Source organism: Pelobates fuscus, chromosome 1 (assembly GCF_036172605.1).
Source record: "Pelobates fuscus isolate aPelFus1 chromosome 1, aPelFus1.pri, whole genome shotgun sequence".
Classification (NCBI taxonomy): Eukaryota; Metazoa; Chordata; class Amphibia; order Anura; family Pelobatidae; genus Pelobates; species Pelobates fuscus.
In genome coordinates, this window is record NC_086317.1 from 208,564,184 (window position 1) to 208,589,663 (window position 25,480).

The 25,480-nt window shown below is 44.1% G+C and overlaps 1 protein-coding gene across 1 annotated transcript in view; it reads right to left on the minus strand.

The window, feature by feature from the left end:
• Positions 1–2,416: 2,416 nt before the first annotated feature.
• Positions 2,417–25,480, minus strand: part of SMPDL3B (sphingomyelin phosphodiesterase acid like 3B) — a 61,324-nt gene continuing 38,260 nt past the window's right edge. The window contains exons 7-8 of the mRNA XM_063454090.1: positions 14,915–15,048; positions 2,417–2,819 (exon numbers count right to left, since the gene is read on the minus strand). Coding sequence (XP_063310160.1) covers positions 2,457–2,819; positions 14,915–15,048 — 497 coding nt within the window. The 3' untranslated portion in view covers positions 2,417–2,456. The remainder of the gene's footprint in view (positions 2,820–14,914; positions 15,049–25,480) is intronic.

The window sequence follows — 25,480 nt, forward strand, 5'->3', positions numbered from 1 at the left end:
GTATGCCTAAAGTACAATGTGTGTGGGAAAAAACACAAAACAAATTACTACCTAAAAGTTTGATAAAGGCTGGTGGTAAATGCAATGCATGAAAAGTGTTAAAATGCCACCATTTAAATTGCAATATATGTTAAAAAATAAAAATAAACTACCTATGCGAAGTTTGGCAAAGACTGGTGGTAAAATGGCTGCAATGTCACTATTGATAAATTTAAAAAAATGTATGTTTTGAAACAGCAATATTCTACTTGTACCATGCTCTATAAATTGCAAAAAAAAGCAAAAAAGCATGTAAAAACTAGGTGTTTTTAAACTCAGGACAACATTTTGAATCTATTTAGCAGTTTTTTATGAGCTTTTGTAGATGAGTAAAAGATTTTTCAAGTAAAAGTAAAAAAAACATGTATTTTTTCAATTTTCACCATATTTTATTATTATTTTTTAATTAAATTATATGGCATGATAGAAATAATGGTATGTAAAGAAAGCCCTTTTTGTCCTGAAAAACCCCCCAATATATAATTTGTATGGGAACAGTAAACGAGAGAGAGGAAAATTACAGTTAAACACAAACACCACAAAAGTTTTAAAACAGCTCTGGTCCTTAATATACAACATGGCCAAAACAGTCAGGTCCTGAAGGGGTTAATTTTATATTTATATACTTATTTATGTATTTAGCTTACAAACAATATAATATACATACTTTATAATATAAGTAGAATAGGACTCACCTAAGAGGTTTGCCTTGACGTGGCAGGTGAGCTTACACCTAAAGGCCATTTAAGTGATACTAAAAACCTCCAGTTATTTAAATATGCATAGCGATAGTACGCAAGTAACTCTTTATTTGTGTTTTTTTATGTTATATTAAAAAACTAACATAAGATGAATGATTTAGCAGAAACACCAATGAGATAAATGATAATAAATTAATGTAATAATCCTTTCTATTTTATAATCTATTATAACACATCAGACCCATTATATAATATTCAGAATTGTTTTAATCAAGTTTAGCAAATTCTTCTACAGTGAGAGAAAAAAGTATTTGGTGCCCTGCTAATTTTTAACGTTTGCCCACTGACAAAGAAATGATCCGTCTATAATTTTAATGGTAGGTGTATTTTAACAGTAAGAGACAGAATAACCAAAAAAAAAAATTCCAGAAAAACGCATGTAAAGAAAGTTATTAATTCTATCATCTTGGGACACCTTCACCTACATAAGACCCAAGCATATTACACAACAGCATACCAAATACGGCACTGTGAAGAATCACAACTAACGGCTTTTGACCAATACTGCAAACGCAAATGTACTAACAAAAAAACACTTTCTCTGTGTTATTCTGCACCCAACTAGGCAGATCTTGCCACTAAACACACATACATGACGCTATGAGAGGGGGAGCTCAAAAGGACTTTCCCAACTCCCTTATGTCTATTTGTGTTACAAAAAACAAGGTCATCCTCCGATTGCCTTTCCCACTGGGAGGCATACTGCAAAATTCTAATTCTAATTCAAGGGCGCTATTCTCGAAAATAGGTTTAACAGTAATGAAAATCTGTAAAGTAATAAAATGTGAGCAGGATATTGCTTTGCTGCAGAGGGATTTGGACAGATTGGGGTATTGGGCACTAAAATGGCAGATGAAATTTAACGAAGAGAAATGCAAAGTTATGCACTTCAGGGGCAAGAATGCACAAGCAACTTACACCATTAATGGTAGTGAATTAGGGATAACCACACACGAGAAGGATTTGGGAATTGTTATAGACAACAAATTAGGCAGCAATATGCAATGTCAATCTGCAGTTGCTAAGGCCAGTAAGGTTTTGTCATGTATAAATAGGGGCATAAATTCTCGGGATGAAAATATAATTTTGCCTCTTTATAAATCGCTGGTAAGACCACACCTTGAATATGCTGTGCAATTTTGGGCACCTGTTCTAAAGGAGGATATAATGGCACTAGAAAAAGTGCAGAGACGAGCTAAAAAATTGATAAAAGGAATGGAGCATTTTAGTTATGAAGAAAGGTTAAAAAACTTAAATCTCTTTAGTTTGGAAATTTTTGTTATTCAGTCTCTCACTGTTAAAATACACCTACAATTAAAATTATACACTGATCATTTATTTGTCAGTGGTCAAACGTTCAAAATCAGCAGGGGATCAAATACTTTTTTTCCTTCACTGTAAATCCCTAATTAGTGTCACTTTATTATATTGTGAAACAATAGGTGGCTATGATGTTTAACAGCTCATTACGCTGTAAATAAATGATTATTATTATCTCTGAATCTTCATTTAAGAAAAGGATCCAAGATTCAGGTAATTTGAGAGTTCAAGCAGAAGCACACAAGTCATGTGTACAGAAAAAGAAACTTATGTTTTTGTGATCAGTGTGATATGACAAAATAGTAAATTAAATAATAGTACTCATATTTTTAAATTTCAGAACAAAAACACATAAATAGATAACAGAAGTGATATCAATGTCTTTTGAACTAAGATCATTGAAGAGGAGCTTTCGGTTTTTAAACACTCATCATATTTGGTGAAGTCTACTTCACGTATGGCACAAACATGATCAACCCTACAGTTGTCCTCACACGTGTTCCTATCATAACTGACTGAATTGTACTCATAATATTTCTGTAGGTAACAGGGGTCATCAGCTATCTTCTTAAGGACATTGTTCATAGACTGTGCAGATCCATCAGAAACTTGGAATGCTTCAGTAAGACGATACTCTTTCTCCCACCTTGGGGCCACGTTATTGGCAAAAGTAAGGTTCAAGTAATAAGTGACCATGTCCTGCAAACACAAAAATAAAGAATGATTCAACAGAAAACTGTTTATAAGGCACTTGGTGGAGATGGAATCCAGATGGAAATGCTGACAGACTACAGTATTGAAAATATATGATCTTAATGTTGTATTTTCCATATTGTATTGAAAATACTTGATTAATAGGCGTGCGCATGGAGTGTGCCGGGTGTGCCTGGGCACACCCTAATCCCCGCGGCTCGCACTGTGTGCCTCCATGGGCGGTGAGGGAGATCAAAGATCTCCCTCGCCGGCCCACAGGCAGGGAGGGAGGCAGGAGAGGACCCGGGGAGCTCTTGCTAGCAGCTCTGCGGGGTTCCTCTCGCGAGGTGTGAGCGTTGCCATGGCAACGCTCAGATCTCGTGAGAGTGAACTCTAGCCCTGCAGGGTAGAGTTCACTCACACTATGACCACCAATGATCAGGGATGGCAGCAAGAATCCCCCCTCCCAGGCAAAAGGTAAGAAGGAGGATCTTACCTTACTAATCTCAATCTCTACCCCCACACACAATCCCTCCAAGCAAATTCACATACACAGCACCCTCACACACACAGAGCACCCTTACACACACACACACACACACACACACACACACACACACACACACACACACAGCACACTAATAGCACCCTCACACACAGCACACTTACAGCAGTGTATGTTTGTATGTGTGTGTGTGTGTGTGTGTATACATATATACATTCACACAGTGGTGTATCCTGGTTTTGTGCTGCCCTGGACAAAACTCAGGCGCCCCCTCCCGCCCGCGCCACCCCCACCCAGGCACTAACAGACACACACAATAACAGATACACACACAGACATACACACACTAACAGACACACTAACAGACATACAGACACACACTAACAGACACACACACACACACACACAGACACACTAACAGACATACACACACACACACACAGACACACTAACAGACATACACACACACACTAACAGACACACAGACACACTAACAGACATACACACACACACTAACAGACATACACACACACACACTAACAGACACACACACACTAACAGACACACAGACACACTAACAGACATACACACACACTAACAGACACACACTAACAGACATACACACAGACACACGCACACACTAACAGACATACACACACACACACTAACAGACACACACACACTAACAGACACACAGACACACTAACAGACATACACACACACTAACAGACACACACTAACAGACATACACACAGACACACACACACACTAACAGACAAACACACACACTCACTCACATATTTAACTTTTTTTTTTTTAAATTTAAACCCCCCAGCCTCCTTACCTTTGGGAATGCTGGGGGGGGTTATCTTTCTCCCTGGTGGTCCAGTGGCTGCTGGGCGGGCAGGCGGTGCTGGGCGGGCGGCTGGCGAGGGAGCACTTCCTCTGAGCACTCTGCTCAGCTCCCTCGCGCTCCTCAGAGTGAGGCTGGGAGCCAGAAGATGACGTCATATTCCGGCTCCCAGCCTCACTCTGTGACGCGCCAGGGAGCTGAGCAGAGAGCTCAGAGGAAGTGCTCCATCGCCAGCCGCCCGCCCGTACTGCCCAGCAGACAGCAGCTTGCACGCCCGGCCGGCATGTCAGTTAGCCGCAAGGCTAACAAGACATTTGCCCTGGGCGTTTGGGGGCGTCACTTTTTGCCGTCCCCTGGAAAATGCCGCCCAATGCAAATGCCTTGTTTGCCTCGCGGCTAAAATGTCCCTGCATTCACACATACATATACACGCGGCGTGTGTGTTTGTGCTTTAGGGCACACACCCTTATGCAATAGGCTGCGCACGCATATGACTTGATTCATATTCTGTATAATGTCAATAGGCTTTTTTTTAAATCAAAGTAGAAGCCCAGTTAAACAAGTAGCAAGTAAAGATCATCTTTTATAGGCCAGATGATATCTTTTGTTTTTGCCATTATAGATACTATTGTTGCACATGAGGAATTCATGTAAAAAATGATTTTACACTTCTAAGCCTGGATGTTCTCTTATAACATGCTTTCAATGTTGCTAAGGCTAGTAAGGTCAGTGGTGTATTTTGAATTTATGCTGCCCTAGGCATGAAGAAACTCCCCTTCCCCCCTCTAATTGAAATTTTCCTCACCCCTTCCTGTCAAGACCGCACACACTTTTTTATGACACACACACTCTCACTGATGCATGCACTGACATACACTCACTGAAAGATACAGTCATTGGCGCACACACACTGTTTAGCAAACACACACATACACTTTCACTGACAGACACACACACACACACTAAGATACACTGACACACAATGACATACACACACTCACTGATTTGACAAACTCTAAAAAAACACACTGACAGACGCACACACACACACACACACTGATAGACGCACACACTCACTGACAGACACACACACTCATTGACAGATACACTCACTGACAGACACGTACTCATTTACAAACACATACACTCACTGATACACACACACTATTACACAGACACACACTGGCAGATGCACACACTTATTTACAGACTGTCAGGATCGGGACAGGGATCCAACACGCAGAATACAAACAGGGGCTAGGTACGTATACTGGCAATGAACCATTACACACAACCCTATTTCATACCTTGGTTCTTTAATTGATGACCCCGCACCCGACGAGTCCTGATTCGTTGCTCGGGACTTGATTGACAAGTCGGAACGTGATTGCCGTCATGACGTCGGCTACTGAGCGCCGCGTCATAAAAGGAGGCGGAGCTATCGCGGCCGGCGTGTAAACGGCCGGGAGGACTGCGAGGATCGGGTGAGTCAGCCCCCCTGAGAGGACGGACGTCTAAGTGTCTCACCTCCTCCGAGGTAGAGACTACAGGTACCCTGACAGTACCCCCCCTCTCAGAAACGCCCACCGGGCGGAAAGAACCGGGGCGAGACGGAAAACGAGCATGAAATGCCCGCAGGAGACGAGGGGCATGCACATCTTCACGGACCACCCAAGACCTTTCTTCAGGCCCATACCCTTTCCAGTCAACAAGATATTGCAACTTCCCCCGAGAAACACGAGAATCGAGAATAAATTTGATTTCATACTCCTCCTGACCCTCAACCTGAACAGAACGAGGGGAGGACACAGCGGGGGAAAATCTGTTACAAACCAAAGGCTTCAACAAGGAAACATGAAAAGAGTTAGGGATGCGTAGGGCGGGTGGAAGGGCAAGACAATACGCAACCGGGTTAATTCGAGACAGAACCTTGTAAGGACCTATGTAACGAGGAGCAAATTTCATGGAAGGAACCTTCAAGCGGATGTTTCTGGTACTCAACCACACCCTATCACCCGGGGCAAAAACCGGAGCCACCCATCTACGTTTGTCAGCATGTCGTTTGAACACCGTGGAATTATGAAGAAGAATTCGTCGAGTCTGATCCCACAACTTCCTCAGATTGGCAACATGAACATCAACCGACGGTACCCCTTGGGAAGGGGAAACTGACGGAAGAATGGTAGGATGAAAAAGGGTCTAGAACGAGTAGAATCGCAAACGAGATTGTTGTGCGCAAACTCCGCCCAAGGAATCAGACTGACCCAATCGTCCTGGTGTTCGGAAACAAAACAACGCAAATATTGTTCAACCTTTTGGTTGGTGCGTTCGGCAGCTCCGTTGGACTGGGGATGATAGACAGAAGAGAAATTCAATTTGATGCCCAATTGAGAACAGAAGGACTTCCAAAACCGGGAAACAAATTGGGAACCTCTATCAGAGACAATTTCAGAGGGAATACCATGTAAAGAAAAATCTCTTTCGCGAATATCTCAGCCAATTCGGGAGAAGAGGGCAGTTTAGGCAAGGGCACGAAATGAGCCATTTTAGTAAACCTGTCAATCACCGTGAGAATAACAGTATGTTTTTTAGAAACAGGCAAATCGACAATGAAGTCCATAGCCAAACAGGACCATGGTTTCTCGGGAATTTCTAGGGGGTGCAAAAGCCCACATGGGAGCGTATGAGGTTGCTTAGTCTTCATACAGACATCACATGCCCCGACGAAATCCCTAATATCCTTACGAAACGAAGGCCACCAGAAATCTTTGGAAATCAGGGAAAACGTTTTGCGTATGCCAGGGTGCCCAGCAACTTTACTGTCATGAAAGCAATGCAGCAGTTCCACTTGGAGTTCAGGAGGAACGAAGTACCGAGCCCCAGGAACATGTCTGGGAGCCAGATGTTGTACCTTCTTGATCTCGGCAAGCAACGGGGAGTGTATCCTGACACTCGTGTTGGCAATAATATTACACTTGGGAACTACAGAAGACAAAACCGCATCAGACATAGTAGAAGGTTCATGTTGGCGGGACAATGCATCGGCCTTAGAGTTCTTAGAACCAGGTCTATAAGTGAGCACGTAATTGAAATGAGTGAGGAACAAGGACCAACGAGCTTGCCTGGCGGACAAGCGCTTGGCCTCCCCTATATAGGACAAGTTCTTGTGATCCGTCAAAATAGTAACCAGGTGTAAAGTCCCTTCCAACAAATGTCTCCATTCCTTTAAAGCCATAATGACCGCTAATAGTTCCCTGCCACCAATGTCATATCTGCTTTCAGACCCAGATAATTTCTTGGAAAAAAACCCACATGGATGCAACGGTTTATCCAAACCTAGCCTTTGGGACAAGATAGCGCCTATACCTGTCTCCGAGGCGTCTACCTCGAGTAGAAAAGGCAAAGAGGTGTCAGGATGAACTAATATCGGTGCTGAGGCGAAATGTTCCTTGAGTGTTCTGAAAGCAACGAGAGCCTCAGTAGACCAAGTCTTGGTGACAGCACCCTGTCTAGTCATATTGATAATAGGAGCAATAATAGAAGAATACCCCTTAATGAAGCGCCTATAATAATTGGAGAATCCGATAAACCTCTGAATGGCCTTGAGTCCCCTGGGCAATGGCCAATCTAAAATTGATTGGAGTTTAACCGGGTCCATCCTAAACCCGTCTCCAGAAATAACGTAGCCAAGAAAGTTTATCTGAGATTGGTCAAAGCTACACTTTTCCAATTTGCAGTACAATCCATGTTGTAGAAGTTTGCGCAATACCCTTCTGACTTGTCTGTGGTGAGTCTCAATCTCTTTAGAGTGTATTAGTATATCGTCCAAATATACAATAACGCATTCATGTTGAAATTCCCTAAGAACCTCATTAATTAGGTCCTGGAATACTGCAGGTGCATTGCAAAGCCCGAAGGGCATTACCGTGTACTCATAGTGGCCATAACGGGTATTGAAAGCTGTTTTCCATTCGTCTCCCTGCTGAATTCTCACCAAGTTATAAGCTCCCCTCAGATCTAACTTGGTAAAAATCTTGGAGCCTTTCAGTCGATCAAAGAGCTCAGTAATCAAGGGAATAGGATAAGCATTTCTAATAGTTATCTTATTCAAGCCCCGATAATCAATGCAAGGCCGTAGAGTGCCGTCTTTCTTATCCACAAAAAGGAAACCGGCCCCGGCTGGAGAAGAGGATCTCCTAAAAAATCCCTTCTCTAGGTTCTCACGTATGTACTCCTCTAGGACTAAGTTCTCCTTAGTGGATAAAGGATATACCGTACCCCTCGGAGGCATAGTACCAGGCAGGAGACTAATCTTACAGTCAAAGGACCTATGTGGAGGTAAAGTATCAGCCTTCTTTTTGTCAAAGACTGCCTTTAAATCCAGGTACTGAGACGGTATCTGTAAATCTGTAGATTGGGGAGAATTAATCGGGGCGTCAACTACGCAAACCGGTGAGATTTTCTGTAAACATCCTCTCTGGCAACCCTGACCCCAGGAGACTATCTCACCCAGTTCCCAGTCAATAATAGGGTTATGCTTCTTAAGCCAGGGATACCCCAAGACTATGGGAACTGAAGGATATGCCTTCCTCGTGTAGAATACCAATGGTTAACTTAACTGGTATGGTTTCACGAAAAATAACAGGTTCTGATAATGGTCTACCATCTATGGCCTCAACGGCCAAGGGTGTATCCCTTAGCTGAGATGGGATAGAGTGGTTAGTGACAAAGGCTTGGTCAATAAAGCTTTCAGCTGCTCCGGAATCTATCAATGCCATAGCATTAAGTACTCCCTTCTCCCAAGCTAAAGAAACAGGTAACAGAAGCCTATGATCTTTATAATCATATATAGAGGACAAGATAGAAACACCCAAGGCCTGTCCTCTTGAGAAACTTAGGTGCGAGCGTTTCCCGGACGGTTAGGGCAATTTAGGCGTAGGTGACCTCTTACTCCACAATACATACACAGCCCCTCCCTTCTCCTGTACTGTCTTTCATCTTCTGAGAGACGAGTGTTACCTATTTGCATAGGTTCTGGGAGAGCTAAAGTTGTAGATTCAGAATTCTGAAATGAGGGAGCTAGTCTTAAGGAAGTTCTCCGGGTTCTATCTCGAGTGTTCTGCCTCTGTCTCATGCGTTCATCTATTCAAGAAATAAATGAAATTAAATCTTCCAAATTTTCAGGAAGTTCTCTTGTGGCAACCTCATCTAGAATCTCATCTGATAATCCGTTCAGAAATACGTCCATATAAGCCTGTTCATTCCACTTGACTTCTGCCGCCAAGGATCTGAACTCTAACGCATAATCCACAAGGGTTCGGTTATGCTGCCTAAGACGTAACAGTAGTCTAGCTGCATTGGCCTTTCTTCCTGGGGGGTCAAAAGTCCTCCTAAAAGCAGCGAAAAAGGCACTATAGTTATTGACTAACGGATTATCATTTTCCCACAGAGGGTTAGTCCATCTAAGAGCTTTGTCAATGAGTAGCGTGATTATAAATCCAACCTTCGCCCTGTCTGTAGGGTAGGCACGGGGTTGTAACTCAAAATGGATACCTATCTGGTTTAAAAAACCTCGACAAGTATCTGGAGAGCCGCCATAGCGTAAAGGGGAAGTAACATGGGAAGAAGCACCCACTGTGGATACCTCTAGGCCTGTACTTACAGGAGAGATGGATGGAGTACGCATCTCCTCTGATTGATTACTAGGATGAGATAGCAATGCTTGCAGCGCTAGAGCCATCTGGTCCATTCTATGGTCCATGGCCTCAAATCTAGAGTCAGGAGAACCGACCTGATCGTTTGTACCTGCAGGATCCATTGGCCCTGTCGTAATGTCAGGATCGGGACAGGGATCCAACACGCAGAATACAAACAGGGGCTAGGTACGTATACCGGACCTTAGAATGGCCGGACTAACGTAAGGAGAAAACAAAGAATGGTCAGAGACAAGCCGAGGTCGAGGGAACGAGAAAACAGGTAGGCGAGAGACAAGCCGAGTCCAAAGGATAAGAGAGGTAAGCAGGGTCGAAAATACAAAGCCGAGTCAGAACCAAAAAGACAATGAACCATTACACACAACCCTATTTTATACCTTGGTTCTTTAATTGATGACCCCGCCCCCGACAAGTCCTGATTCGTTGCTCGGGACTTAATTGACAGGTCGGAACGTGATTGCCGTCATGACGTCGGCTACTGAGCGCCGCGTCTTAAAAGGGACGGAGCTATCGCGGCCGGCGTGTAAACGGCCGGGAGGACTGCGAGGATCGGGTGAGTCAGCCCCCCTGAGAGGACGGACGTCAGGTGTCTCACCTCCTCTGAGGTAGAGACTACAGGTACCCTGACACAGACACATTCACTCACAGACATACACACATTAACTGACAGACACACACTCATTTACAGTCACACACATTCACTGACAGACACACACTCACTGACAGACACACACTCACTGACATAAAGACACATACATTAAATGACAGACAGACACTCACTCACAGACAAACAAACATTAACTGTCGGACACTCACTGACAGACGCCCACACTCACTGACAGACACACTGACAGACTGACAAACACTAACGCAAACTCACTGACAGACAGACATACATGCTGACTGGCAGACACATACACTCACTGACATACAGACACATACACTTACTGACAGACAGACAGACACATACATTCACTGACAGACACACACACACACACTCAGACACTGACAGACACACAATCACTGACAGACACACACTGACAGGCAGACACACACTCACAGACACACTCACTCACTGACAGACATACACACACATTAACTGACAGACACACACACACACACACACTCATACACATTTGCCATAACACTCACATATTAATATTATTTTTGAATCCTCCCTGGGAGAGCTGGAGTTGATTCCTTACCTGGGGTCCAGTGGGGCTGCAGGGCTGGCGGATGGGACTGTTTGTGCTGCTGGGCAAATGTGCGTGCAGGCAGGGGGTGCACTAGCAAAGTAGGTGGCGAGGGAGCTTTGATCTTCCTGCTCAGCTCCCTCAGGCGCCGCTTAGTGATGCTGGGAGCCGAACTTACATCATGTTCTGGCTCCCGTCATCACTAAGCGGTGCGTGAGGGAGCTGAGCAGGAAGAGCTCAGACTACAGCACTCCCTCGCGGCCCGACCGCAAAACAAGCTGCCGCTTGTCTAGCAGGGGCCCAAAGGTTGCCAGATGGCCGATGTTTGCCTACCTCTGATATATATAATGTATATAAGTAATATATCTTTAAAAGCCCTTTTCTTAATTTTGATATTTCAATTGTTTAGTACATTGCTCCCTCATTTGTTATCTTTATGTATGATTGGCATATTTAAGGATATCAAATTAAGGAGCCATCTACTAAATGCATACACATGTATATACATATGCACACATAACCACACACACACACACAAAATCAGACATATACACACAATCACAGAACTAAACTTACACACACATACAATCAGACCCACACACACACACACTCACACACCTATACACACAGTCACATACATACACACATAATCACAAATGTACACACACAATCACAGACCCACACACACATACAATCATTCACAGACCACCTCTACACACACACACACACACTTACAGACCTATACACACAAGCACATACATACATACAATTATACACATAATCACATATACACACACAATCACAGACCCCCACACACATAAAATCAGACATATACACACAATCACAGACCTATACACACAATCACATACATACATATACACACATACAATCAGATCCACACACAATCACATACCTATACACACAATCGCATACATACACAAACATAATCACAGATACACACATATAAAATCACAGACCTATACACACAATCACTTGATCACAGATATACACACACACAATCACAGACCCACACACATAATCACAAACTTACACACACACAATCACAGACCCACACACATAATCACAAACTTACACACACAATCACAGACCCCCCACCCCCCCACACACACACAGCCAATCACTGACAAAACATACACAAAAATCACATCACATGCAAACACATTTAGTACTAAAGAGGTTCATCCAACCTCCCTAACTTGCTCTGGAAGTGCTGGAAAGGATCCTCTCTCCCTTGTGGCCAGTGGTTGCTGCTGGGCTGGAGCCTGTGACCTCTGTGCTCTTCCTACACAGGTCCCTCGCTCGCCCAGCAGTGATGCCGGGATGACAGTGAAGAAGCTGTGCAGGAAGAGAACAGAATGTAATAGGCTCCCTGCCTCACTCTCTGCCCGACAGTACAGATAGCAACTGGGCCGCACTGCTAGTGGTCCCGGGCCGCATGCGGCTGCGGGTTAGACACCCATGGTCTACGGCAAAGGTTTTTTTTTTATAGTCAAAACAATAAGAATGTAGAAATCTCTGTCTGAAGAGGTGATTTTATCACAGTCTATAAAGATGATTAAACAGCAGTTGGATAAATAGAAGAAAGGTAGAAAAGCCATAGGCAGTTCACCTATATGAGTGGAGCATACAGTGATAATAATGGATAACTACCTTATAACAAGGGTCGTCTAGTCCTGATATTGTAGCAGTATCACTTTAAATTCAGCGTATATATACATAGAAAGAAAAACATATACAGGGAAATAATAGTGCAAATCTGTATGGTAATTAACCGTTGTGCAGTGATCAAAACAGAATGCTAACTCACATTTTTTAGAGCCTAAGATGGGATAGGCTCAAATCACTTGCGCTTTAGTACCGTCTGGTGGTACTTGTCCCCTTTTTTGAAGCGTTGGTGGAATCCCTCAGAGATAAGAGATACAAGGAAAACGTAATAGGAGATAATATAGTGTAGTAACTTAGGTTATCAAGGTGAGTATACTGTATCTTTAAATAGGTGCTCACCTTATTCAGAGCCAGGTACTTGGTGTAGCGGAGAGCCGATCTTTCACAGCTATTCTACACTAGAGATCCCAGTGAGGCTCAGGAACAAGGTGATGATAAATCCACAGGCAAGGTTTCCAGCAGGTAAAATAATACAGTAGTATCACAACGCAATCCCAATAACTGGACGACACACAGTTTCAGGAGCAGAACTGACAAGCTTTATTCCACAGTGCCTTATAAAGCCCTCTCCCATGCAAGGGAGGAGGTTCTATCACTTAATACATTGTCCAATCTGTGAACAGTAACCTCCCACACATCTCCTCCCCTCCTCTAGCATCATAATCCCCTTATCATGTACATGAATTTCCACAGTTTCTGGATGTACCCCTAAACATAGGGGTACCCCTTTAAGAATGGTATCCCCTGGTAGCCCTGATCTGGGTGAGCAACATACTCAAAAATCACCCAGATCGGACCAGGGGTTCGGGAGTTATAGCAAGGTGTAGTTTTGACCGACCGCTGGGACAAAGTGTCCGAAAACAGTTCCATGTATTTTGGCCCTGCGGTCGGTCACAAACAGGCGAATACAAACAGGTGAATTATTGCTGTTAAGTAGCCTGACGAGGATTCGGATGAATCCACTAGTTCGTGGGGTTCTTTCTACCGAATGGCGGGCCGTTCGGTAGTTTCCCCACGAAGTATTGGGAGTCTGGAGGTCTCAGCGGTGGGTGCCTAGTCAAGTGTCCGATTTCGGTTCCAGACACTCGACGGCAAAACACTGCTGTTCGGCAGTTTAAGATGGCCGCCGCCACGTGTTCGTATCCCGAATGGCGGCCACCCCGAGAACAAAGACCACACTGTACGAATAGGTAATTACCCGTTTGCAACATTGTTGCAAACGGTAATTGAAGGCACACGTTACACAGGGTGGTCTGGTTGTTCGGTAGTTTCATTCCCTTGTTTTATTCGAATGTTTCTACCGAACAACCAGAGGAATACAGTAGTTCACACACATTAAACTAGCAATATAAACGAATACAATTATTCCCATGCATGTTGTAGGACAGCCCAGTACCATTCCGCTACACATGGCTCTGAGTTTACCAGCTTGAGTGTCAATAAGGGAGACACTTTCCCTTCTTGGAGCAGGTTTGGTGAAGATCAGAGGAGACTTGATTTAAAAATAAAAATGTATTTTGCCAGCAGGCAGTAAAATACAAACAAATAAAACAGAATAAAAAAATGTCCCATAAATATCCTTCACTTCCGAGACGCGTTTCACCCTACTTGAGGGCTTTCTCAATCGGTGAGTGATACTGCTACAATATCAGGACTAGACGACCCTTGTTATAGGTATCCATTATTATCACTGTATGCTCCACTCATATAGGTGAACTGCCTCTGACTTTTCTACCTTTCTTCTAGTTTCTACAATTTGAGGTGGGTGTGAGGAACCCCCACAAGAGTGTTGTAGCATCTACACGTTTTTCAATATTTTATAAGCGCCTTTTATACACAGTTTTTTTCATCTTTTTCTCTACAAGCAGTTGGATAAATACTGGCACAGACATTATATTCAGGGATATCATTTTTGAATTACTGGGGTAATAGCTACTTCATCCAAGATGATATCTAACTGCCATTCTGGGGTCAAGAAGGATTTTTTTACCCTAGTTTGTTGTAAAAAGCTTCCAACTAGTTTTTTGCCTTCTTTTGGATCAACAGCAAAAACAAATGTGAGAAAGGCTGAACTTGATGGACGCCTTTCTGTTTTCTGTTACTATGTAAATAAAGATTCTGATTCTGAAAATCACAAAACTGCAACTTACCAAAACCTGAAGACTATTTCTGTCATATTCAAAAAGTCTTATTCCAGGGTTATTGGCTCCATTGTCCACTCCAGGTAATGTAGTTTTCCAAGGAGATACACCGGGTGCAATAAACATGGTACTGATCGGATTACCTTTTTGGAGAAAGATTCAATAATAGGGTTGTTTTGCTGCATTCTTAAATGTTCATGAAGGAAATAAAGAAAGAAATACATTTTAAAGGCCCTTTAACCACAGATATTTTAGATTGCTTAACAGATTTGCATATCCTGATGATTATAAGGTCTCTAAGCAATAAGCGAAAAATTTAAAGATTTGTTGCTTAGGCTGCACGGATAGGCAACCTTCAGCTCTCCAGATGTGCCTTAGGGGAATCATATAGGAGCATTATGTTGTCTGAATAGAAATGTAAAAATGGAAATGTAATTACAGAAACTTTAAACATTTTATAGACCTTTACATTTTGTAAAGGCTGATAATGTCTTTGTAAATTAAAACACACATAGAGAATAAGTTATGCAGTGTGCGAGATTTATAATTGACATCTTATTTGTCTGAAAGAGGAATATAGAAAAATAATGTTACATGGATGGATGCCATTACTTATCGTACAATTCATATCAAACTACCATTCTATTCATTGGAAAGTATTTCCCACTTATTATTACTTGTATTACTGCTGGCATTTATAAAGCCATATTTAACATATTTCCCACCACTTTACATTAGGGGGAAAAAAACAGTACAATTTACACAGACCAAAACAAAAGGTAAAGAAGGCCCTGCCAGTGAGTTCTAGCCATTAAAGCTCTACTATACAAAGTACTTAGCTAGATAGCAGATAGGAGTCGAAGGCTGTAGCTCAAGCGTGCCTTGCAATGGCAGTGGAACCACGCATCTCCCTGGACGGAAGATGATACATCCAGCCAATATTCGAGTTAGAGTCCTTAGGTTCATTACATGGGATTGGTTCTGGTGCCTGTAGTATCGGAAGGCGCCTTTCTGAAACCACTGGGCATACCTCACCACCATGTATAGTCACAACTTTCTAGACTGCATGTATGGTCCAGGGGTGAAAGGGGAATGCCCTAGGAGGGAATAGGCTGATTTCAGGACTCATTCATATTGTCTATCCCTATAGCAGAGCATCTATTCATTTTTTTATGTCAGTATCATTTTAGTATGTTTTAGCAGTTTAACTGCCTAATTCCTAATCCTCCTGGTGTTCTCCTTGCGACTAGACCACTACTAGACTATAGCAGGGCCTCATTGGTGGGCACAAGTATTACTTATAAAATTAGCCTGCAAGTGTGTATTATGCTTGTGCACTTTCTCTCACTATGTCCCTGGCATTTAATTGTCATTCCAAGCATCTGATATTGTAACCTTCATGCTCTCAGATATGATGTTTATTTTGTTTATTCTGCATGTTTTATAAACAAACAAAAAAAGTGACATTCCTGTATGACATAGCCTGAAAAGAATTACTGTCAGTTTCTATTTTTGTTACTATGTCTTTATCTTTGCACTTTGCACTTCAAAAATAAAGGATTCAAACAAAATGTTAATGTCATTGCGAGACATTACAAATTTGACAGGAAAGCTCCACTTGTAGGGTAAATTAGGAGTTCACAGCACTGCGGTGAAAACTGAAAACTCTTTTTGAATGGTAAAGAGTGAGATCTGAAAAAAACTTTGGGAGCATTGTTACGGAAAGTTCCCCGGGGCCACAACTCTCTTCATGATGGTGTTTTCTACATTACAGAAATGCGAGGTAGCAAACATGGTAGAGGAAAAAGGATATCCATTAATGTACAGGTTGCTTTTGATAGCGATAGCTAGGGGTTCTAAAGCAATATCATGAAATCAGGGGGGTAGGGAACAACCTTAGCCTAGAGCCACTGTTGATTCCAAATGTTGTACGGATGAGATGGGTTAGTGTAAATGATTTTTAGAGCAGAATTAAACATTAGGAGGAGTTCAAATTGCTTAAAGGGATGCTCCAAAACCTTAAAGCATTTACATCTATATTACCATATTCTCTGTTTTTGTTGCAATGCAATTTCATAGGACTCTCCTAAAGCAAAAAAGGTGATCCAGATGTGACCCCTGTGCTCATTGTGCCTAGATGGGTAACAGCTACACCTCACTGATGACGCCCAAAAGAGGGCCAAACGATCATGTGAGGTTACTGTTCTCCTCATGTCATGTATGACATAGCTGGAAAAGCATTACTGTCAGTTTCTACTTGTACATTCATCTTTGCCCTTCAAAAATAAAGAATTTAAACAAGAAAATCCTATTGTTTGAGAAACCTAATCTTAGGATGTGTTAACATTAGAGTTAATGTCATTGCAAAATATTACAAATCTGATAGGTAAGCTCCACTTGTAGGGTATATTAGGTGTAATTGAAATCTCTCTTCCCAGTTGAATGGTAAAGAGTTAGAGATCTGAAAATTTTGGGAGAATTGTTACGGATAGTTCCTCTGGGCCTTAACTCTTTTAATGATGGTGTTTTTTACATTATGTAAATGTGCCCTAGTGATGACATCATGAGAAAGTATCTTTTGGTTGTTTAGGAGATTTGGCAAATTGTTGGGTACGATGCAGAGGACAATTTTCCAGACATTCATGCAGGTGTGCCGTTAATAAATTTTGGACACATTGTACCATGCCCACTGATGTAACATCTTCTGAGATACCTCTATTCAGAAGATTATTTTGGTGAAACCTGTCCTCCAAATAAATAAGCTGTAATTTAAGCATCCTAACCTCTTACAGCTGTACTTGCTGCTGATCGGCTATGTTTTTTTCCATGCACAATAGTGTCGTGGATAAGGCCTTCCAGATTGTTTGTTTGTCCTGGAGCCTAGGTCCAATAGTTCTTACTTCAAGAAGTCTGTAAACCTTTTGATGTCTCCCTTAATGTCCATTAATTTCGGTTTTAATATGTGGTAGATAATGTTTTTGCGGGGGACGGAGTCTGACCGCGGAGTTGAGCGGACGCAAGATAGAGCTGTTCCTGCTCTTTTGGACAAATATTGCTGACTACTGTCATAATCAGCCTACATATGACACTAATGGACCACCAAGCGAGAGGCGATACCAAATAAGCAGCTTGCCCAGCGGGAATCACCAGAGCGAGATTTGCGGCCTACAAGCATTGTCGGCGTGGGGGAGGCGGCCACTCCCCTGCCGCCACAAATGGCTTAAACACACCTCCACCCCAGATGGACTGGTGGGGGTTATCCAGGACCTAGGGAAGCCATGCCCCATGGCAGTAATACCAAGTGAGGGTTACTAACCCTGCAATGGTGGCGAACGCCACTGGGCCTTCTGACACAGCGGAGACGTCTGATATTCTAGCAAAGCTGGATAACATATCCACTGCTTTCTGGAGGAAACTGGCTCTTGGAAAGGGGCAGGATAATGCACACAATCCAGATGAGTACTCACCCAGGATGCTGCCTACACTCTCCCATCACAGACGCCAACCATCTCGAACAAAGAGAGCATGAAAATGGCACCGCAAACAGTGACTTTTTATACCTGCATACAAATCCGCGGCTATACCTCAACGCAAGAAACTGACAACTACATCTGTGACCAGCGGCCAGACATGAGGTTCCTAACGTGCCTGCATCCCTACCCACGCTGTATCCTAATGCCATTGAGGAAAATCCAGAGGGCCTCACTCAGCACTAAACACTCCACTGAACGTCTCCAGTCACACAGACCGCTGGGCCCGACACTAAGACTCCTGCAACTGGGCTATGCACTACCCCAGTGGGGCATTGTCTGACCTTGGTGAGGAAAAGATACTGTCTCTGGCACAGAAATCATTACCACAATAAGTTGCAGGGGAAATAACTTTTTGATATTGTTTTTGATTTTCTTTTTTTTTTTGTTTTACAATGTGGGACTCATACATAGATAGCTGGGGGACCTCCTCAATTGGTCTCTCATTGTCACCCAGTCTCTTGTCTAGCTGAAGAGCAATTTGTTTAAGTTGTCTAGTTGAATTTGTCTATCTAGATTATAATTTTCATAGCTGCCCTCTTGCCTCTAATGCCTTTTATTTATCTACTCATTCATGGGGGGCAGGGCCGCCATCAGGGGGTGACAACCATAACGGTTGTCACGGGCCCGGCGGGCCTGGGAGGCCCAGCCGCCCGGGCCCCACGTGTAGCCCAGATGGGCCCTATATCTTCAGGGACCTGGTCAGCACTGCGGCCGTGCAATAGCGCGACCGGGCCCCTCAGCCGCAAAGCACTGCTAGGAGGAAGTGGCCGTCACTTCCGCCCAGCTCCCTCAGCACCGCGCGGGAGGTAAGAAAGCCAGGCCGCGGGAGCCACGCCGACTCCCATCACCCACAGCCTTCCACCTGCAAAAAAAGGTAAGAAAAATTAGCAGTATTTGTGTATGTTAGTATGTATCTATGTCAGTATGTATGTCAGTATGTCTGTATGTATGTATGTCAGAATGTATGTGTGTCTGTGTGTATGTATGCCAGTATGTATGTCTATGTGTGTAAGTCAGTATGTGTATGTATGCATGTCTGTCTGTGTGTATGTATTTCAATATGTATGTATATGTCTGTGTCTGTCTGTTTATATATGTATGTATGTCAGTATGTGTGTGTGTGTGAGTATTTATGTCCTTATGCGTGTGTGTGCAGTGTGCATAGAAATTTGTTCATATTGTTTATTGTCCGGCCCCCAACAGTGTCTGAGGGACCGTGAACTGGCCCCTTGTTTAAAAAGTTTGAGGACCCCTGTCATTATGTATGCATGTCATTATGAATGTATGTCTGTATCTATGCATGTATGTCAGTATGAATGTATGTCTGCATGTCATTATGAACGTATGTCTTTGTGTATGGATGTCAGTATATATGAATGTATGTATGTATGTCTGTCAGTATGACTGTATATTTGCGTGTATGCCAGTATGAATGTATGCCATTACAAATGTATGTCTGTGTATGTATGTGTGTATGGATGTCAGTGTCTGTATGAATGTATGTTTGTCAGTATGTCTGTATGTAAGTATATATATATATGTATGTATGCCAGTATGAATGAATGTCTGTGTGTATGTATGTCGGTGTATGTATGTGTATGTCCTCATGCATGTGTGTCTGTATGTATGTTAGTATGTGTCTATATGTCACTATGTATGCCTGTGTGTCTGTATATGTATGTATGTCTCAGAATGTGTGTGTCAGTACGTATGTCTATATGCGGGTATGTCTGTTTCAGTATGTGTGTCTGTTAGTATGTATCTTTGTGTATGTGTGTGTGTGTGTGTGTATCTGTGTCCTTTTGTATCAGTGTGTGTTTTTGTGTCTGTGTGTGTGTGTATTCCTGTGGGCGGGATTTGAAGGCGGACCCTGTGGGCGGGATTGGAGGCGGGCCCCAGGGGGCCCAGACCGTGAGCTGAGTTAAGGGCCCCAAAATTTCTGGTGGCGGGGGGGAAGGGGGCTGACCTGCTAACATTAGCATCGCTTTCTCATATATACTGAGTCTGTTCAAGTTTTCATTGTTTACTCAACATATTTACTCACCTAGCCTGATTACTATATACCAAAATTGTGCATAATTTACCTATATGTTATCCAACACAAAAAGCTTTGTAATTTGTATTTGGATTTGTTTGACAACCGCTGTTGGGGCATGTCTAGCATGGATGTATCTCACTGCACAGCAAAAAATAAAAAATTCAAAATTATGTTTTTGCTTTCCAACTCCACCACCCTCAATTTTGTTTTGTCCTGGGATGTTTAAACAACACATACTTGTTACAGGTTTAAATATTCTAGGTCCATACCTATTAAAAGTAATACTCAGGATCAGGGCCGGACTGGCCCACCGGGATACCGGGAAATTTCCCGGTGGGCCGTGGCATCTGGGGGCTGCGCACAGGGCCGGCCTTAGGGGTGTGCGAGCTGTGCGGCCGCACAGGGCGCCATGGAGCAGGGGGCGCCCTGTGGCCACACAGCTCACACATGACCGGGATAAAAAAAAATAAAAAATGTGCGGCGGGGCTTAGCGTGCGGCGGGGGTGGGGCTTAGCGTGCGGCGGGGGTGGGGCTTAGCGTGCGGCGGGGCGGAGCTAAAATGCCGTCTAACTGCTGCAGGGGAAGCAGGAAGGAGTCCCTGCTTCCCCCAACAACCAGAATCCAGGAGCTGCACTGCCTGTCTGCCTCCACAAGGAACAGAGGTAACTATGTGATTGTCTGCTTGTGTGTGTGTGTGTGTTTGTGTGTCTGTGTGTTTGACTGTCTGCCTGTGTGTCTGTGTGTGTGACTGTGTGTCTGTGTGTGTGTGACTGTGTGTGTGTGACTGTCTGTGTGTGTGTGTGACTGTCTGCCTGTGTGTGTGACTGTGTGTGTGTGTGTGAGACTGTGTGTGTGTGTGACTGTCTGTGTGTATGTGTGTGACTGTCTGTGTGTGTGTGTGTGTGTGACTGTCTGTGTGTGTGACTGTCTGCCTGTCTGTGTGTGTGTGTGACTGTGTGTGTGTGTGTGACTGTCTGCCTCTGTGTGTGACTGTCTGTGACTGTCTGCCTGTGTGTGTGCGTGTGTGTGTGGCTGTCTGCCTGTGTGTGTGTGGCTGTCTTCCTGTGTGCTTGTGTGTGTGTGGCTGTCTGCCTGTGTGCTTGTGTGTGTGTGGCTGTCTGCCTGTGTGCTTGTGTGTGTGTGGCTGTCTGCCTGTGTGCTTGTGTGTGTGTGGCTGTCTGCCTGTGTGTGTGTGTGTGACTGCCTATGTGTGACTGACTGGGCAGACTAGATGGGCCGAATTGTTCTTATCTGCCGTCACATTTTATGTCTGTGTGTGTGTTTGTGTGTGGCTGTCTGTGTGTGACTGCCTGCGTGTGTTTGTGTGTGTGGGAAGGAGTAAGGAGGGGGGAAGGAGTGGGGGAGGGGGGAAGGAGTGGGGGAGGGGGGGGCGCTGTGAAGATTTCTCGCACAGGGCGCCCAAAGGCCTAAGGCCGGCCCTGGCTGCGCAGGTATGTGCCACCGGGTGGCCGGTCTGGTGGCACACTCAGAGGGGGCCGGCCGGCAGCAGTGTTCCAGGCTGATGCCGCCGGGCCGGATGGCAGCCTCGCCGGTCCGGCGGCACTCCTAATGCTGAGGGCTGAAGGAGGAGGGAGCATCCGTGCTGTGAATTGTGGGAACCGCGAGGGAGACATGCTCCCTCCTCCTTCAGCCCTCAGCATTAGGAGTGCCGCCGGACCGGCGAGGCTGCAGCGTGGAAGGCTGGCCGCCCTGACTCCTCTCAGGTGGGTGGAGGGGATGGGGGTGTCAGGATCGGGACAGGGATCCAACACGCAGAGTACAAACAGTAGAAAGGTACGTATACCGGACCTTAGAATGGCCGGACTAACGTACAGAGAATAATAGAGAATGGTCAGAGACAAGCCGAGGTCGAGGGAACGAGAAGACAGGTAAGCGAGAGACAAGCCGGGTCAAAGGGATAACAGAGATAAGCAGAGTAGTACAACAAGCCGGGTCAGAACCAAAGAGAATACTAGAATACAAGAGCACTGAGTGACTAGACAAGCTAGAACCACGACAGGGCAATGAGCTGATGAGAGAAGCAAGCTTAAATATCCTGACTCCGGAGAGTAGACACGCCTCCGACGAGTCCTGATTAGATATCGGACAATTGAGTGACAGGTCGCTCGGGATTGGCGTCATGACGTCACGTACCGAGCGTCATGTTAGAAAAGGAAGCGGATCCCTCGCGGACAGCGTTTAAGTGACCGGATGGACCGCGAGGAACGGAGGAAACGGCTCGTCTAGACGGATAAACGTCTAAGTCTCTACCTCTCTCAGAGGTAGAGACTTCAGGTACCCTGACAGTACCCCCCCCTCAGATACGCCCACCGGGCGGAAGGAACCGGGACGAGATGGGAAGCGGGAGTGAAACGCCCTGCGGAGGCGAGGGGCATGAACATCCTCTTGAGGTACCCAACTCCTCTCCTCAGGACCATATCCCTTCCAGTTGACCAGATATTGTAGCTTCCCCCGGGAGAATCGGGAATCGATAATGGAGTTGACCTCGTATTCCTCCTGACCCTCCACCTGAACCGAACGAGGTGAGGAAACCGTAGAGGAAAATCTGTTGCAAATTAGCGGTTTCAGCAAAGACACATGAAAGGAGTTGGGGATGCGTAAGGCAGATGGCAGAGCTAGGCGATACGCAACCGGGTTGATACGAGTCAGAACCCTGTAAGGACCTATGTAACGAGGAGCAAATTTCATAGAGGGAACTTTTAAACGAATGTTCTTAGTACTCAGCCATACTCTATCCCCAGGGACAAAAACTGGAGCCGCCCTTCTGTGCTTATCAGCGTGTTTTTTGAACAACATAGAATTATTTAGGAGAATTTGACGAGTCTGATCCCACAACTTCTTCAGATTGGCGACATGATCATCAACCGACGGTACTCCTTGGGAAGAAGAGACCGAAGGAAAAATGGAAGGATGAAAGCCATAGTTCATGAAGAAGGGGCTAGAACGAGTAGAATCACAAACGAGATTATTGTGTGCGAACTCCGCCCAAGGAATCAAACCGACCCAATCGTCCTGGTGTTCGGAAACAAAGCAGCGCAGATATTGTTCAATCTTTTGATTGGTACGTTCAGCAGCTCCGTTAGACTGAGGGTGATAGGCAGAGGAAAAGTTCAATTTGATGCCTAATTGAGAACAGAAGGATCTCCAGAATCGTGAGACAAATTGAGAGCCTCTATCAGAAACAATTTCAGAAGGTATCCCATGTAAGCGAAAAACCTCTCTCGCGAAAATCTCCGCCAATTCAGGAGAAGTCGGGAGTTTAGGTAACGGCACGAAATGAGCCATCTTAGTGAATCTATCAACCACCGTGAGAATAACAGTCTGTCTCTTGGAAGCAGGTAAATCCACAATAAAGTCCATGGCCAAACAGGACCATGGTTTCTCTGGAATGTCCAAGGGGTGTAATAGACCACATGGAGATGTATGAGGCTGTTTAGTCTTGGTACAAATCTCACAAGCTCCGATGAACTCCTTAATATCCTTTCGTAAGGAAGGCCACCAGAAATCCTTGGAGATCAGGGAATATGTCTTGCGAATGCCAGGATGACCAGCCACCTTACTTTCGTGGAAACACTGTAAGAGCTCCAGTTGGAGTTCAGGAGGAACAAAGTTTCTTCCCTCAGGAGTCTGTCCAGGTGCCAGATGTTGTGACTTCATGATCTGGGCAAGCAACGGAGAATGGATTTTGAGACTTGTGTTAGCAATAATATTGCATTTAGGTACTATAGAGGACAGAACCGGTTCAGATGAAGCAGAAGGTTCATATTGGCGAGATAGGGCATCGGCTTTAGAATTCTTCGAACCAGGCCTATAAGTGAGAACGTAATTGAAATGGGTGAGGAATAACGACCAACGAGCTTGCCTGGAAGACAATCGCTTGGCCTCTCCAATATAGGACAAGTTCTTGTGGTCCGTTAAAATAGTAACAGGATGTAATGTCCCTTCCAATAAATGTCTCCATTCTTTTAAAGCCTTGATAACAGCTAGTAGTTCTCTGTCACCAATGTCATATCTGCTCTCAGCACCAGATAATTTTTTAGAAAAAAATCCACATGGATGTAACGGTTTATCCACACCTAACCTTTGAGATAGGATAGCACCTATACCAGTCTCTGAGGCGTCTACCTCAAGTAGGAAAGGCAGCGTAGTATCAGGGTGAACTAAAATTGGAGCGGAAGCAAAAAGCTCCTTGAGAGTTTTGAAAGCAAGGAGAGCTTCCGTAGACCAATTCTTAGTATCAGCCCCCTGTTTGGTCATATTGGTGATAGGCGCAATAATAGAAGAATATCCCTTAATAAAGCGCCTATAATAATTGGAGAATCCAATAAATCTCTGAACGGCCTTGAGACCCTTTGGTAAAGGCCAATCTAGAATGGACTGGAGTTTATCCGGGTCCATCTTAAATCCCTCCCCAGAGATCACATAACCAAGGAAGTTTACTTGGGATTGATCGAAGCTACATTTCTCCAATTTGCAGTACAGGCCATGTTGAAGAAGTTTGTGCAAAACCCTTCTGACTTGTTTGTGGTGAGTCTCAATCTCTCTAGAATGTATGAGTATATCATCCAGGTATACAATAACACAATCATGCTGAAATTCCCTAAGAACCTCATTTATCAGATCCTGGAATACAGCCGGTGCATTACATAACCCAAAAGGCATTACTGTATATTCATAGTGACCATATCGAGTATTGAACGCCGTCATCCACTCGTGTCCCTGCTGGATTCTCACCAAGTTATATGCCCCTCTGAGATCTAACTTGGTGAAAATTTTAGAACCCTTTAAACGATCAAAGAGTTCGGTAATCAAAGGGATGGGATAAGCATTCCTAATGGTTATCTTGTTCAAACCTCGATAATCAATACAAGGTCTTAGTGTACCATCCTTCTTTTTAACAAAAAAAAATCCAGCCCCGGCAGGAGAGGAGGATCTCCTAATGAATCCCTTGTCTAAATTCTGGTGAATATACTCCTCTAGAAC